The 17,383-nt window shown below is 49.7% G+C and overlaps 1 protein-coding gene across 1 annotated transcript in view; it reads left to right on the top strand.

Annotated features, from left to right (window-relative positions):
* WDR27 (WD repeat domain 27) overlaps positions 1 to 17,383 on the top strand; it is a 218,575-nt gene that overhangs the window by 77,512 nt on the left and 123,680 nt on the right. The window contains 11 exon segments of the mRNA XM_055310420.1: positions 1,772 to 1,913; positions 5,196 to 5,320; positions 7,579 to 7,692; positions 8,737 to 8,788; positions 10,225 to 10,295; positions 11,929 to 12,046; positions 13,344 to 13,467; positions 14,588 to 14,691; positions 15,581 to 15,648; positions 15,900 to 16,021; positions 16,414 to 16,496. Coding sequence (XP_055166395.1) covers positions 1,772 to 1,913; positions 5,196 to 5,320; positions 7,579 to 7,692; positions 8,737 to 8,788; positions 10,225 to 10,295; positions 11,929 to 12,046; positions 13,344 to 13,467; positions 14,588 to 14,691; positions 15,581 to 15,648; positions 15,900 to 16,021; positions 16,414 to 16,496 — 1,123 coding nt within the window.

Below are 17,383 nucleotides of genomic sequence, written 5' to 3'. Positions count from 1 at the left end.
TAAAATGCATTCATTGTGTTTTTTTTAATTTTATTTTTTTATTTTAAAGATTTTATTTCATGAGATAACAGAGAGAGAGAGAGAGAGAGAGAGAGAGAGAGAGATAAAGAGAGAAAGAGAGAGGCAGAGACACAGGCAGAGGGAGAAGCAGGCTTCTTGCAGGGAGCCTGATGTGGGACTCGATCCTGGGACTCCAGAATCAGGCCCTGTGTTGAAGGCAGTGCTAAACCACTGAGCCACCTGGCTGCCCATTCATTGTGTTTTAAAGGGAAAAAAATTGCATAGAGTCCTCCACCTTAAGGCTGCCAACTCTATTCTCAGAAGTACTTTGTCAGGCCATAGGGTTCTTTGCCCTTTCCCCAATGAAATAGTTCTATTTGTGCCTGAAAATGATGCATTTACTTGCATCATTTTTGTGCTCCTCGTCTCTCAGCTTTTAGCTGCCTTTACTGGAATTGCAGAGAGCTGCTTTTGACAGCAGTCTTCATGGGTGAATGGCCTGGCATTTTAGGTCCCTGCTCTGTCTCCTTTAATCTGTTCTTCTTTGTTGTTTTTATTGTTCTTTGATGTCTTTAAAGTGTATCTCTGTGTTTTTGGCAAATTTTGCCCCACTTCATGTCACTTTCATTGGGAGGTTGGTACAGATGAACTGGCCTGCCATGACCAGAGATGGAGCTCTCCTTGTTCTCGTGTTTGAGTGATGGCTTTCATGTCAAAGGGCCTACTGTCTGCTGACCGTCAGCTCAAAAGTACCTCACTCACTACAGCCCAGACGACCTGTGTTCTTTCCTGATTCCATCCCATTTTCCTTACACCACTGTTCACCTAGGATTTCAGCCTGGAACACTGGTCATCTTTGCTTTTGTCCCTTCCCTCATCTCTCAATGTCCATCAATCACAGGGTCTTCGGTTTGCTCCCCTCCCATCTCCATCCCTGCCACCCTTGTTCAGGTCTTTACTGTACTTGGTTTGGAATGTTTGGTCCCACTGTGTCCTCCCTGTGGTCCCTCTTCTGCACTTGCAGCAGTGTTACAAGCCTGAAAATGAGTCTGGCCATGGATTCTTCTGGTTATATATTCTCTGCTGGCTCACCAGTTTCCTTGTGCTCTAACAGGACTCCTTGCACAGCACCCAGCCTTGGTCAGTGTGCCTTATCTCCTAGCAACCCAAGCGCTCGCCTCCTCTTGAGGGTTCCTTGTCATTGCCTTATCCCTCCCTCAATGTCCATCACAGCCATGACTTCTTCTGGCAAGTAGCAGGGATGTGAGACACATTTGCTTAATTAATAGCTAATGAGGAAGTGGAAGAGCGAGGTGACCGGCATCATTGTCCTACTGTGTGTGATCCATGATGTGGAGTAACAGTGAGAGGGTTCACAAGAAAATAACTGAGTAGTACATTAACAGGAATTTTAATAAATGAGTTATAAATGAATATATGAAATAAATACATTTGAAAAATTCAATACATTTGACTTCTTTGGTTTGCAATTATGCTGTTATGCTTTTTATTCTTTAAATGTTATCTATATGGTTCTTGGTAGTTTTCTGTTAACTCTTTCAGCCTCGGGGCAGCCCAGGTGGCTCAGCGGTTTAGCGCCACCTTCAGCCTAGGGCCTGATCCTGGAGACCAGGGATTGAGTACCACATCGGGCTACCTCCATGGAGCCTGCTTCTCCCTCTGCCTGTGTCTCTGCCTCTCTCTCTCTCTGTGTCTCTCATGAATAAATAAATAAATAAAATCTTTAAAAAAAAAAAAAAACCTCTTTCAGCCTCTGACTCTACGAGGACACCATGAGCCAATTACTGCTGTGGCATTTGGAAATACAGTGAGTCCACTTCTCATCTGTTCTGCGTCTCAAGATTATGTTATAATGTGGAGTCTGGATGAATGCAGACGGAAAGTGCTTCAAGGTAAATAAACAGTTAAAGGATATTTTTAAAAATGCAGAAAGGGAAGAACTCATCCTTAAATAGACTTGGTAACATATAGGGGTTTGGGAGAATATTTCAGGCCTTTAACCTAACCCTTAACCTGAAACCATATACATGTCCAAGCTGGACATTTCCTGTTGGAAGCATACGAGGCATTCAGATGTACTGACCTTTGCTGTGGGTGAAGCTGACATGAAATAGGCTCATTATTTTTATTTTTATTTTATAAAGATTTTATTTACGAGAGAGCGAGAGAGATATCACAAGTGTGGGAGGGGCAGAGGAAGAAACAGACTCCCCACTGAGCAGGGGGTCTGATGTGGGACCCAATCCCAGGACTCTGAGATTTTGACCTGAACCAAAAGTAGATGCTTAAATGACTGATTCCCCCCCCCCCCCGCCAGACACCCTGGCTCATTAATTTTAATCTTACATATTTTCTTAGTTTGAAACCTGTGATTTTTATGGAACTCTGAAAACATGAGGGCAAGTAGAAATATTCTTTCCCTACAAACAGTGAGGAGAGGCAAACATGTATCAAACAGGCAAGCAAGCAAGTGGTTATCAGTTGTGGGGAGCACAGTAGAGAAGGCAGGTGAGGTGTAGATAGAGGATGTGGGCAGGATGCACTCACATGGTGTCATTTCTGGGGAGGTGACTTTTGAGTTGAAGGTTGAGGAGGAGTGTGATGGAAGGGCAGGTGCCTGCCAGTGCTACCATGCTGGGTGGCAGAGGCATTCATGCATGCTTGGGGCTTGTGAATCAAGAACTCATCCTGTCGGCACAGCTGAGAAGGTGCCCGTGGGTTGGGAGCATGGTGACGGTATAGTTTTATCAGATGAAGGTGTTTGAGCGCTAATTAATCACACTGAGAATTTGTAGGACTGCTCCAGAAAACATGTGATGGGATCTCAAGTAGCAGCATGTGCAATAGTTTATACCACACCTCATGTCATTTGTTGTTGAGCCTCCAGTGTCAGTGCATCACCGTAGCATGCACACACATGTGGATAGAACACACAGAAATATAGTAAACATGTATACAGCATACACACACATGTATATGCACACAGTGTATGTGTGTAGTGCTCACACACGTGTATCTAGTGTACACATGTACACACATATACACACTACAGGATACGTCCATGTATGTACACACATGTACGTCTGTACAGCAAACCACATGGTCATTACCCGCTCCCTGCAGAAGTCTTTGTTAACGTTGGAAGGGGCTGCACTTCCCCAGTTTATTTTTAGGTTGCTCTTCAGAACCTGTGTGGATTTTGATCCATGGTGTGTGCTCCGTGGCCAGTGTGTCAAGCCCGGCCGGGTCACAGGCCTGGTGCTCATATGGAGCCCAGCACGGTGTTTGGAGCTGCTCCTGTGTCCTGAAGCTCCAGCCATGGGACAAGAATAAGCTGCCCCACCCTCAGTTCAGGGACGCTCAGGCCAGCGACTGTGCTCCTGTGGCAGGGACACGACGCAGCTCATCCATGTGTGGTCTCTGTGCCTGCAGTGGGAGGGGCTGCTACATTCCAGCACCGTCCTGCCCAATGTGGCTTATGTTTGCACTTGGACTTAGGGGGTGGTTATCCCTTGTCCCCAGTCTCCTGTGCGGGCTCCTTGTCTCTCTCTCACCTCTTCACTTGGGAATATGGGCTTTTCCTCTTTCTCATCAAAAATCCCTCCTTTGATGATGACAGCAGACACTGATGGCTGCCGCCTATCCTCTCGCCCAGTCCTCATTCCTGACTGTGGTCTCACGTGTGAATTGCTCCTGGACATCTCCATGTGGATGTTGGACAGCATTGCAGGCTTCCCTGCCCTGATCACCTCTCCCCCCACCTGCCTCCCACAGCCTTCCCATGCAGCAGCCCAGGTCAGAAATGACGGTGTCATGCTTCCTCCTCCCTCTGCGTCCCTGCACCCCCACACCTCCACACGCAACCGACCCCACCTTCCATCTGCTTTACCTTCAAAACCTATCCAAAGTCTAGGCCCCGCACACACCTGCCTTCACTGCTGCCCTGCAGTCCAGGGCCCTGAGATCACTCACCAGGGTTATGACGCTGGCTCCTCCTCCTTCACCTGCCCCGGTGCTCTCTTCTCAACTCCATAGCTGGGGGTCCCTGTAAAATTGGAGTGAGTGTGCCACACTTCTGCCGAAAGCCCTCCAGTGCCTTCCCATCCCATGCAGACTAGGATCTGACACAGGTGTGGGACCCTCAGCTGAATCCCGTCTCCAGGAACAGCCCAGGCATGGTCTGCCCCCGGGCCTTTGCATCTGCTGCTCTGTCTCAGGATCACTGTGGATTCAGCTGCACCCTTGCTGTGGCCTGACCACTACCCTGGGTCCCAGCCCCTTTGCGTGCTTTGCTTTTTCTTACAGTGTTCACTACCTTCTGGCATCATACATAATCTGTTTACTTATTTTGTTTATTGGTGTCTAAGTGCCCCACTGCCTACCCCAGGGTAAACTTTCCATGAAGGCAAGGCTTTGTCTCTTGGCTCACTGACTTATCCCAGGTACCTCGGGAGTTGCCTGGGGCAGCACAGGTGTGTGTTGAATACTCAAGAAATGAGACCGTGGGCTTGGCCCAAATAGAACTCCGTGTGATATGTGCACGTTTCCCTTTCTGTAGGTTCGTGGTCTCATGTTGACATGACCTTGTTGGACAGCAAACAGCCCCAGTCTCAGGGCCCAACCACAGTGGCACTGAGTCCTTGCTGCGTGGTGGTGGTGGGGGGGTGTTGGTTGGGAGGCCCTACTTGAGCCTGTGGTTTGGCTTGTGTTGTCACCTTGGTCCCACAGGCCTGCCTGGACAAATCCTCATGGGGGTAGAGAGGTCCTGGAGGCTCAGACGTGCCTTCTGTGCCTTCTGCGCCTGCCTGTCTCTCATGGCCCCGAGCAGCTCACGTGGCCATGCCCCAGTGGTGGTGAAGTCACAGGGAGGAGGAAGGATGGGGACCGCGGGCTGTTCTGTGAGACCTTCATGTGTAAGCACATGCAGGTGTGATGACACGGGGTCATTTTCTGATGGATGATTCCTGTGTTCCACATATACTGGAAGGACTGTTTCCACTCGATGTTTTTAATCCTCTCAGGGAGCCAGAGTCACACCAAAGCACATTGTTATTCTGCATGTAATTTTAGAGTAGAGGGCTGCGGGGTCAGGGTCTCCCTGTGGCTTGATGCAGTGATACTAAGGTTGTTGACACCCTTCGATAACCTGACACTAACGCTGAACCCCCCTCTAGGGCTGAGTCCTCGAGGGGTCGTCATGGGCACCCTTCTGGGACAGGTGCTGTGTTTGAGGTTGAGCCCGGATGACCGTACAGTTGCTGTATGTGCTGGAAATAAAATATTGATGCTGGATATTGAGGTAAGAAGGTTCGATGCCTGCCTGCATGCAGTTTAGCAGGGCCCAGCGCTGCCAGGCTTACCACGGGGCCCCCATCTGCCTCTCATCAATAGGATTCTTTTTTTTTTTCTTTTTAAAGATTTTATTTATTTATTCATGAGAGACACACAGAGAGAGGCAGAAACACAGGCAGAGAAGTGGGCTCCTTGCAGGGAGCCTGATGCAGGACTTGATCCCAGGACCCCGGGATCACGCCCTGAGCTGAAGGCAGAAGCTCAATTTCTGAGCCACCCAGGCGTCCCTCATCAACAGGATTCTTAACTGGACAATGAAGGAAACATATCTTTGTCTTGCACTTGGAAAGCTGCAGGAATCAGAGACTGCTGTTTTACATCAATTATGAGACCAGTCCATGACATCAGGCTATCCGGAGGTTAAACGAGCATGATCGGTCACTTATTTCTCTGATTTTCTCTTCCGTTGGTGACCAGAGACAAGCCCTCCCAGGGCAGTGCTTTCGTGTATCTTTTTTTTTTTTTTATCAAACTTGCTTTCTGTCAGCAACTGGACTTTTTTCACTTGTCTCTTAACTGAGGTTGGTTTAAGTAAACGTGTCTCCTCTTCCAGGCTCTGCGACGTCTGACTAGGGCAAGGGAGCGCATTAGGCTCACCAGGCATGAGAGTGCAGGAGCGGGGCTGGGGGTATGAGGGAGGCCTCCCGTTCCCTCAGAATTCATGTGCTGCTAAGGCTTCCTTTGGCTTCTGTTTGCCAAATGAATGCAGCTCACAACTGTTTGCCTATGAGGAATTTTCTGCTATGTCCACTTAAAAAAAAATCTGGGTTAGGGAGGATATTAAGCATAAAATCTTAGTTGAGGATTAATTGACGGTGGGCTTGCTGTGTGCTAGGCATGTGGGACATAGAATGTACATTTCTGTGTTCATGCAGATTTTGGCCAAGTTGTGCAACTGAGGCTCACGCATAACAAGACGCTAACGTTGTAAGCGGAGTCTCAGGTGATGGGAAAGTTCCTAGGATTCAGGGGTTCTGTTACAACACCTACCACATGTAGCAAAGCTCAGCAGCCTCGTGTTGGGAGAAGGAGCACAGAGGAGCCAGGAGGACACCAAGCCCTGTCGACGTTGGCGGGAAGGCAAGGATGATGAACCTGAGTCTGGCCTCCAGCACGCAGACAGAAAAGCGAGGTGGCAGGGGTCTGTTCCAGGCTGTGTGCACCTAAGTCCTTGGTGGGCCTGTGAAGCACGAGACTTACCAAGGCACTAGCTCACCGGATGTGCACGGGCTGCCAACCAACACACGAAGTGTTGTAGTTCTTTTAACAGTACACGTCATAGTGGCTGCTTTGTGGCCTTTGCTTTGAGAGACTTACATGAGTAGAGAACACTTACACTGATGTCAGACATGATCACAAATAACAAAGGGAAGCAAGGTGTTTTCCAGGATGCGGCGTTATTAACAGGCAGAAATGCGTATTTCCTAGCATCCAGGCTGGAAAGTTTCCTTGTCCTTGGGCACAGTGGGACCTCCCTTTCTGTCTCTAACTGCCTGCTGGCAAAGAAGCCTAAGATAGCAGTGTTTCAGTTGTGTTTGTCAAGGGTTTCAGGTTGCGGTATTGCAAGTCTTTGAGGGTGAAGCACTTCCTCATCAGTTGGGTCCCTGTGTGGATGCAGATATGTCTATAATTCCCGTGTGTGTCTGAGGGGGTATTTATCTTGTCTGCTGGATGCCGTAGTGTTGAAGAGCAGTCCTGATGCCAGGCGCCTGGAGTCCCACAGGGATGTCACTTGCAGGGGTGACTTGTCACCATCCCTCCACTGTGCTGTGTGATTCTGGCTCATGAAAGCAGCTTCTGGGGCTGCCTGGTGAGAGCGGGTTTCAGGGACTTCAGAGGAAGGAAAGCTCATCAGCAGTGGGAGCACCACGTCCTGTGTCCTGTTTGATCTTAGGATGCCCTTGCAGCTGCCCACGGGGTGTGGATGGGAAGGTGGGAGGGCCCCTGAGCTGTGCCTGCTGCATGGCTCTGCTCAGGATTGACCTCAGGTCGCTTCGTTTCTAAAATTGCCATGCACGTGTCCTTGAGCAGCTTATGCTCCTGCAGCTCAGCCTTCTGAATTTTAACAGGTAGTTTCGCATTGGGAAGAGGGAGTTTCTAGAGTTTATTTGAACAGAAACTGTTTTCTGTGAGATATATGTCATTTCTTAAGAACAATAATTACCAGAACATTCAGTTCCTGATCTTCTTCACAAACTCTCCCAGAGCCGGTCTATACTCACTGAGCTGGAGGGTCACCGGGGCCACGTGACTGCAGCTGAGTTCTGTCCCTGGCAAACACATATCATCATCTCCGTGTCTGAAGACAGAAGCTTCAAGGTAGGGGCGTGGGCACGGGAGTACTCGAGGTGCTGTCTGGGGGACCGTGGACACACCCGCCAGGCCCGTCTGGTCTGAGGTCACCGTGCACACGTGATTCTTGTTTCAACCACACTTCTGTCCTGAACTTGGCCTGAGGTGTCGTCTGGGCATGTCTCAACATTCGTCAGCAGGCCTGGGTCAGCTGCGGGACCCTCCTCCTCAAATCCAGGGCCTTGGGGAGCTAGAACACTAACATACCCCTGGTGTTTCCTGGGGTCAGAGCGGAAGAGCATTTTCCAATCAGAGGATTCAGTCAGAACCAAACTGAGCTTACAAAGACCATAATTTAAGATGCCAGCACCTTCCCATCCAGCTCCAAGTCAGCTAGTGTTAGGATTATTGTCCTATTGATCGAGGGAGGACGTGTAGAGCATGGTTGGAAGAGGAGTTGAGGGCGGTTCCTGTCCACCTGTGGAGTGGGAGAGGAGAGAGGCCAGAACACTTCCTCGGTCACCTGGAAGTGTCTGCCCCACAGACCCGGCCTCACAGGGGCTGCTTGCCTTGCTCGGAGTGGGCCTCCTGGGGTCCAGCCCAGCCCCAGCCCACCCAGCTGCTGTGGGCAGATGAGCTGTGCCACACCTCTGCTCACTTGGATCGAGATGAGGGTGCCCGTTGTCTCATGGGGTTTTTGAGAAGGGGAGCTGATGTTGGGAAGGCACTAGAGTGTGCCTGAAAACTCAGGCCCTGCAGCCCGGATGGCAGTGACTGTGGCTGGCACACCTCTTCTAGGCAGCGTCGATCGGGTGCTGGAGATGTCTGCAGCCCTGTCTCGGGTCTTCCAACTCCATTACTTCTGGAAATGTTAGCCTTTTCTTTTTCACATGCTTCCGACATCTTTTATTGTGTTCCTACACTTTTGTTATTTATATGGCTATTTTATTATTTTCTCCTTTAGGAAACTGCTCACACAAATTAATTTGTAACTGAGTAGAAATATTAGTTCAAACTACATCAGTAATGGCAAAATTTGTATCTTGTAAAGAAACATGTGTCTTTCCCAAGGTTTGGGATCATCATGTGGGATCGTTGATCTACAACTCACCAGTGTTAACAGGTAACTTAAAACTCGCCCGTGGAGTGCAGTTTTCTCAGTGTGTTTATATGCTGGGGTTGTCCCATTGAAGGGGGTCTGAGGGTCCCTCAAAAGTAGCTGTGTCCCTCCCAGCCACACGTTGTAAGGATTCACTTACCAAGTATTTCCTGAAGCTTTAAACTTAAAATTATTTTAAGTGTAAGCTCACAGTCTGAAAAGCTTCCTGGTGGGCTGGAGGAAATGTGCTGTCCACCTCTTCTGTCCACAGAGGCAGGTGCAGTGCCAGAGGATGTGCTTACCTGGGAAGCTCTATAGGCCCTGAGCCCTTGGCCACTGTGCGCTCTCCTCCAACTGTCTGTTTGGTGGTGAGTCATTACAGCATGGTCATGTAGGTCCCTGAAGAGCCTGCTGCCCCCTCCAAACCCCCTCCAGACACCTCCTGGGAGTGTGGTCCTAGCTCACATCCTACTGTACATGTGGCTTCTTTCTTGGGATGAATCACAGGAAAATACAACTTAACGATCGTGCAGGTGCATTGTGACCCAGTGGAGTTCCTGCGGCCCTTCCCAAGAGATTTGGTGTTCCTCCTGACATCAGTGACCCTGTGCTGAGTGGGATATTCTAGGAACTTAAATGCAATCTCGGGGACAAGTGCATTTCTTGGAATTACGTTGTAATTATCTTCCTGAAATTAATTTGTGGACTTATTATTTGACGGTCCAGAAAACAATTACTAATTTGATGTCATTTGTAGTTTATTTAGGATGCGTAGTGTTTTTAAATGTCCATTTATCTTAATTTTCCTTCTGAATTCCTGACAGTTTAGATTCAGAATAACTTTTATTCATTTATTTTAAACGATTTTCTTTCTTTATTGGAGAAAGAGAGAGACAGAAAGAACATGGGTGAAGGGAGGGGCGGGGGGAAAGGGAGAAACAGACTTCCTCACTGAGCAGGGAGTCTGATATGGGGCTTGATCCCAGGACCCTGAGATCATGACCTGAGCTGAAGGTAGACATCTAAGCCACTGAGCCACCCAGGCACCCCCAAAATAGCTTCTAGGTGAAAGGACATGCTAGGCAACAATTTAAACAGTGGGCATCATTTAATTGCTATTTTCCTGACTAATCCCATAAGTTTGTTTTCTTTGTTACAAGTCTAATGGTTATTGGGTGCTAGTGCTTTTTGTAGTGTGGGTGATGGAGCCTCTGGACCTCAGTGGCCCTGAAGTGGTTTGCATGGTCTGTGAGCTGCCCCCAGGCTGATGATGTGGGACAGCTTCGCTACCTTCCCCTGCTCACAGGTCTCAAAATGGCTATGCACTCACAGTTTCTATTTCCCAGTGAAGAAATTATTTTGGGATAGTTCAGACTTGACTAAAAAAAGTATTATACATAAAACTCAGATGGTTTTCAGTTTACATACTACAGGTAAAAAATCGTGTATTCTCTCTACAGCCTTCCCTCTCCTGAGTCTCCTCATTGATGCCAAGAGCAGACAGCTAGTGACGGGATGTGCAAACGGCCAGGTAAGGGAAGCACCAACTGTAATTCCAGGTCCAGACATGATCATGACCACGCGAGCATCCGCGGAAAGGTCTCCGCTTGCATTCTTTGTGATTTGAAGAAACTGTCGGCCCCAGAGCTTGGGCCCTTCCTTTTGGGGCCTGGGCGTCAGGCTCGCACGCACCCGCCCACTGCTGGCAGAAGAGCCAGCTTTACATAGTTTGAAAAATTTGAAGATACTTGATTTCTTTAAAACTTAGTTTTTTAGGTGAGCAATTCAGGTGGACTTCACAAAGCGTGGATACTGTTTTCTTTTAAAAAAGTTGCTGTTGTGATAATCTGGGCAAGATACCATATTAGGAAATAACTCCGTTCTCGCTCTTGCAAGAGTCCTTTACCTTCACATGAATGCCTTGCTTCCGACACCCTGGTGACCACGGGTGTGGGGGTCCCTGCACACCAGGCGGTTCTCCAGCATGCCCATGGGGTGTCCTACGATCTTACTCAGTTCTGACACTGTCTGCTGGAGACCCGCAGGTGAGGGGCCGGGTCCCATGCGATGACACCCCCTTCACACGCTGATCACATGTAGTAGGTCCTGGGCAACCTGGCTATAGACTGGACGTGCTCACACCCCCAGCTTTGGGTAACATTGATTTGCTAGAGCGACTTGCAGACCTCAGGGAAATGCTTATTTGCCCGTTTGCCAGTCAATTTTTCTTTAAAGATTGATTTATTTGAGAATGAGAGAGAGAACATGAGCAGGAGGGGCAGAGGGAAAGAGCATCTCAAGCAGACTCTCTGCTGAGCATGGAGCCCGACACAGAGTTTGATCCCATGACCCTGAGATCACAACCTAAGCAGAAACTAAGAGTCAGATGTTTAACTGACTGAGCTGCCAGGTACCCCCAGTTTACCTGCCTAATAAAGGGTGTGATAAAGGACAGACAGCAGCCAGTTGGAGGGGCACGTATGGCGAGGTCTGGAAGGGTCACCCTTGTGGTGGGGGCTGCAGGTGTGTTCACCAACCTGGAAGCTGGGTTTTCATGGAGGCTTCATTATACAGGCCGGACTGATGAAGCCATAAGCCACTGGTCACTGAACCCTCCCCTGAGGTCAAAGGTGGGATGGAAAGTTCAACCCTCTCATCAGGGGATTGGTTCCCCTGGGAACCGGCCCCCACCTTCACGGCTTTCCCAAGGTCACCTCGTCATCACCACCGAAGATGCCTTTGTCACTCTCATCACATAAGAAGTTCCTAAGGTTTCAGGAACTTTGTGCTGGAAACGGGGGGGGGGGGCGGCCAAAAATATGTATTTCCTGTTATAAATCACAACATCACAGATGTATTTCTGGAAACTAAGAAATGTTATTTTTGTTTTTGACAAAGGTTTTGCCCAGCGACGTGCTGGATATATTCACAGCTGTGTGTTGGTGGTGCTGGGTTCAGAGAGGCTGGTGTGGACCAGTGGGAAGCAGGGTTGTGTCTGCACCTGCAGGCTGCGGTCTGAAGCTTGGAGGCTCCGGGTGTGCAGGGTCACCCAGACAGGCTTCAGGTGGCCAGGGGCTGGTCTCCTGCCCCACACCTTTCTCACTGGGCTGCTCACTGGTGCCCTCTGATGACACTGACCTGTTATGTCTGTTTTGCTTTTCCAGCTTTGGATCTTCAGTTTGGTTGAGGGACATCATTATCGTTGTGTGACTCGTGTGAGCCTAAAGAAGAAGAGTGAGAGTTTCTCTAGGAGGGTTGAGTCCAGGCTGTGCAGCCTGCCGGGTAATGTCACTCAGAGTCCTCCTTGGGTCTCCTGTCTCTGGGGCTCCTGCCCTCAAGGCTCCTCCCCTGCCCTCAAGGCTGCTGCCCTCTGGGCTCCTGCCCTCAAGGCTCCTGTCCCTGGGGCTCCTGCTCTCAAGGCTCCTTCCCTGCTCTCAAGCCTGCTGCCCTTGGGGCTCCTGCCCTTAAGGTCCCTGCCCTCAAGTTTCTTGCCCCTGGAGCTCCTGCCCTCAAGGCTCCTGCCTTCAAGGCTCCTGCCCCTGGAGATCCTGCTACTGCCCACCCCCCTATCCAGGGCTCCCTCTCAGCCTGCCAGGGTCCCATGTCAGGTGAACCGAAGGGAGAGCAGGGCAGGGACAGTTGTTATTGGGACAAGTCTGGCATCTGACCTCAGACATCCAGCAGCACCAGGCTGGTCTTGTGAGGGGACGGGGGCGCAGCGGGAGCTCATACTTGTGTGCACAGCATTGGGCCGGGGGGATGCTGCGGTCTGGTGATCAGGAGAGAACCTGCCCCCCCAGCCCAGGGCAGCAGCTTCCCAGCTTCTGTGGGTTGTCATGGAGCCGGGGCCCCCATCCTGCCTGAGCCAGCCCCATCTCTGTGCTGAGGCCTCTCCCTCAGCCCACGGTGTGTCCACTTGGCCGCGCCTCACTTCCTTGCCGGTCGCTCTAATATCTCCCCAGAGTGTCTCTAAAGGAGCGAACACTGCTGGAAACACAAGGCGCGGTGGTGGTAGGGAGTGAAAAACCGAGTGGGGATATTGGGGGAGGGGCATTGTGGGGTGCGGGAGAGGTAATGCATTTGGTGGAAGGGAGGAAAAGATTTTAGGGAAGAATTATAGTGGAAACGACAAGGGGAGGCTAGGGGAGGGTGAAGGGGGGGAGGGGGTATGGGTGGGAGGAGAATGACGTAGGGAGGGGGGTTTTGGGATGTTTATTTGTAAGGTGTATTGGGTGAGGGGGGAGGAAAGTTGGGAGGGTTTGGGGGAGACCGGAGGATGGGTGGGAGGGTCCGGTTGGGAAGGGCTTGAAGGTGGGGGGGGGGTTAAGGGTCAAGGAGGGAGGTTTTTATGTAGGATTGTGAAGGTGGAAGGGTTTCAAAAACAATAAGGGAAGGAAGAATAATAAGATAGTCTGGCGTGAAAGTGAGGAGCGGGGTGGGTTTTTAGAGTTGGGAAGGGCTAAAGTGTTCGTGCGGTTAGATGAATGGGGGGGTGGCCAGGAGTACATCAACTTACTGCAGGATGGTGGCCTATTGGGGGGAGATGAGAATGGTGATGGATATTGTTTTCTGTTCCTAGAGGAGAGTCAGCGTCCCTGCACACACGGCCTGGAGAAGGGAGACGAGGTCGAAGCAAGCCTCCCCGTCCTGGGGCTGGTGCCCTGTGACCTGTCAGCCATCATCAGCGCCCCGTGTGTGTGTGGGTGAGTGTGATGACCTTGGCCGGCGCCCTGTGAGGAAGGCCTCCTAAGTTAGGTTCATTTTTTTTAAGAATGATTAAAATAAAGCCAAGTGTTTTTGTTTGAGAAGTAATAGCTGGTAAGTGTTGTTCGGATTGCATATTCTAAGTCTTAAAGTCGGTAAACTTGGTCAGTTATTTTTAAGTATGTTTAATAAAAGAGATGAAATTGTTTTTAATTTTGCTCACCAAAACCTAGGCAGATCCTGATTCTGCACAGGTAAAGGGGGATATAATCAAACTCATTCTATACCTCCCCCAGCTGCACTGCCTATCAGACTCTAAAGAATGTATTAGGCTGGCTTTCACCACTGAGCACAGAAAGCTCCAGGGACAACGAGGCACAAGCCTCTGGTCTCCTTGGACAGAGTGGGGATTATTGGGATGGGGAGCCAGCAGTGCTGGGTCTGCTGTGCTGGAGCTCCTTGAGGGTCAGGGCCAGGGCTTCTCTCCTGGGGTGTACACTGAGTTGTTCAGCCGACTTGGGGATGGCTGTGGGAGCATAAGGGCCCAGAATGAGCCCAGGAAGTCAGGGTGGTCAGAGGAGGCTCCAGGGGACTGAGAGGCAGGAGGGAGAGAGGGCACCAAGAGTCTTGAGAGTCCCAAGTCTGGCACAGCCTGAGGAGGCCTGTTGGTCCCTTTATTAATATTTATCTAGTTTGTATGATAAAACATAGAAGAAAAAGCAGAGTTGGGTTTGCCTTTGGCTCTCTGCTACTTCTTTCCATTTCCTGTTGAGCTGGTTACCTCCTTTACAACACCACCTGGCAGGACCAGCAGGTGCAGCACTGCCCCTCTCGCAGGGACGCCCACCTCCGAGAGTCCCGTAACCTCAGAGAAAGGGAAACCTTGCAGATTATAGTTGAGCTAGAATCAGGTTGTGGCTGGTTAGTACTTGTTTTTACCAGACAGCAGGTGTCCAGGAGACCCGAAACTCCAGCCTAGTCAAGGACAGTTCTAGATCATCAATGCCAAGAGCCAGCCACCTGCAAGAACACGTGGAGGGCCACTCAGTGGCATGCCATGGGATGGGAGCCTGAGGAGTGAGACCAGCTCTTTGTTTTTCCTTTTCCCTTTACAATTAGGCTTTCTTCTGAGACTACCTCATGCTTGTGGATTGGAAGCTCAGCTGGCTTATTCATATTTAACTTGGCAAACTTTGAATTGGAAGCGGCTTTACATTATAGGGGTAAGATCACAGTTCAGATCATCTTTGATACAAATTTCATGTTATGTCAATTACTTTTTTCCTCTGACATCTGGGAGGGTGACACTTCAGCATAGAAGGCCTAGTCATTGGGTGTGCTGGGTGTGCAGAGTGGTTAGGCCACAGGCAGCCTCCCCACGGGATCCCAAGATCCTAAGTTCACCCCGTCAGTATTTCCTGCTAGAGTCTTAATACCTGTGACTGGGGACTGGTCGGACTCCAGTTGTCTGAACTGAGCTGGGGTGCCCTCCTGCCCAGCTCTGGTTCCAGTCCTCAAGGCCCTGTGACCACCATGCACTGAGCTGCCCCTGCTGGAGATGTAGACATGATGAAGGCTGTACGGTAGCCAAGGTCACCCATAGGTACAAGCTCCCTTCTTTCTCTCTTAAGGCCCCTGAGCTTTGGGGACAGAATTTGGGTCCTTACCTGGGCCCGCCGGGGCCTTGGTCCTCACAGGAAGTCACTGCACCTTTGCATCACTTACAGGACTTGGCCTGAACCCTCCAGACCTCTGCTGGCCTGAGTTCCTGTTCCTCCTCCTCCCGCTCATGCTTGTAGCTTCACCTGAGCCTGTCCCCCGATCCGGGTGGGTGTCTGTGCTCCCGGGGATGGTGTTTTTCTCTGCAGCTACGCTGTGCACTGTGTCTGTGGTCTCTGTAGGACCCTGCCCCTCCGTGACTCCAGCAGCTCTTGCCCTGGGGGTAGGGCTTCTGTGATGGCCTTGCTCCTCGAGACACAACAGCCCCTAGCACAGGACCATGGGCAGCAGGCATGCGGGCACATGGTGAACGAATGTGTCAGTGAGTGTGGCTAGTTCCCTCTCCTTACCCTGTCAGCATTGCTTGCTTGTTTCTCTTTGCTGAAAATTAAGATTTCAGGAGCCTCAGCATTCACTTGGCAGGATCATGTGCAGTGATGAGCAAAGTCAATGATGATAAGGTCAGTCCTAAAGTGTTTACTGCCCTCAGCCTGCAGAACGCACTGCCCGTACTTGTGCTTTGTACTCACGTTGTGCCACATAGGATGGCATGGTTGGCTTAGTGGGGTCTCATGGGTGGCATTTTATGAAGCACACAGTGGCCATGGGGCTACACTGTAACTCCCGGGGTCATTGGAGCAGATTAATTTGTACAGAGCTGGGCTTTGACTGGAGTTGTGAGTGTGTGATCATTGCTGACTGTACCCTGCAGGCCATCTGCTTACTCACATCCTTGTTTGGCCGGAAGATCGTCATGTTGGAGATCCGTGTTGCTGCTCTGGTGAGGTCTCAGCAGGGTCACGACGCAGGAAGGCATCTATCGGTGCTGCCCCGGTATGGCCTTCCTGAGTAGGGTATACATGGGCAGCTTGACCAGCTGGGAGAATTTTGATTCCTTTCTAATCTTGAGAAAGAAAAATAAAATTCAGTGAACTCCCTGAACTGTACTGTTTGAAAGAAGTTATTGCTCGTGGCATTGCTTCTACCTTGTTTAATGCTAAACGATTGATAGTTTATGTTAATGCAAAACTATTTATTTTATGGAATAGCACTTTTATGAAAAATATTAAAAATTTTTTCTTAGATTAAGAATAAACATGTGTGCAAGCACTGCATGCCCGTATCTACAGGAATCATCGCTGGTGACTGTCCTTATACTGTGCGTTTCCGTGGTACAAGGCCAGTACGTGACTTTGCTGTCCTGTGTGCTTCTGTTCCTACCCTAGCACCTGTGTTGGGCCCACCTCTCCACTGTGCTTCACAACTGCAAAGGAAAGCAAGAACCCGCCGGCACCTCAGAGGCAGTCTGGTTAGTGTCCTGTGGCCTGCAGTGTCAGAACACGAAGCCCTGTCCTGCTCCGTGACCCCGTACTAGTTGGCACCATTCACTTACTTTGTGAATTCTCGTGTGTCCTCCCCACCCCGGTGTTCATTCTTCATTTCTCTGCCTCTCGTGTACATTTTTCTGTGAGGTTGGTGGTAGGGAATATGCTAGATGTGTCTTTTCCTGGATTGGGTATCATTCACAAGAATTCAAGAACATTTAAAAATTGCTGATGGCTCTAGTAGCCAGAAGAGCAGCTTACTTGGGGATACTCAGTTATCTACGAAGGGAACAATCTCTTCTTGCCTCTCTTTGCTGACAAATTTTAAAGCAAATCCCAAACATCCCATTAGTTTACCCCTGCATACCTCAGTATGCATTTCTAAAACATGTGGACATTGGCTTACCCAGCCATGACGCTTTTATATCAAATCCAACAGTATTTCTTTGGTGTTTTACATTAGCCAGCCCACCTAAGCTATTCTCGGTTGTCTCAAAAAATTTTGTCATTGTTTTATTATAAGCAGAAAATAAATCCACATGTTGCCTTTTACAAAGATATGATTTCAAAAGTAACTTGTTTTAAGATGATAAGCTTTATCACATTCCATTTATTTCCATTGTAAGAATAATTGATAATGAGGTTTTTTTTTTTTTTCCTTCAGTGACCAACCCAGAGTCCAGTCTTGTTAAGCCCCTTAGTGACCTAATTAAAAAAACAATAGAGATGCTCGTCAGTCTGCTTTTCTCTCCATCTTTGGGGAGGGACCCAGCTCCTGCAGTAGGCAGGACAGGGTGGGATGGGGTGCCCCCTGTGAGGACCTCTCCTCCCCTGCCCAGATGGGTATCTGTGTCCATCCGTCCCCTCCTTT

Source organism: Nyctereutes procyonoides, unplaced genomic scaffold, assembly GCF_905146905.1.
Source record: "Nyctereutes procyonoides isolate TBG_1078 unplaced genomic scaffold, NYPRO_anot_genome, whole genome shotgun sequence".
Lineage (NCBI taxonomy): Eukaryota > Metazoa > Chordata > Mammalia > Carnivora > Canidae > Nyctereutes > Nyctereutes procyonoides.
The sequence above is the reverse complement of the archived record's forward strand: the minus strand, read 5'-3'. Positions and strand labels throughout refer to the sequence as shown.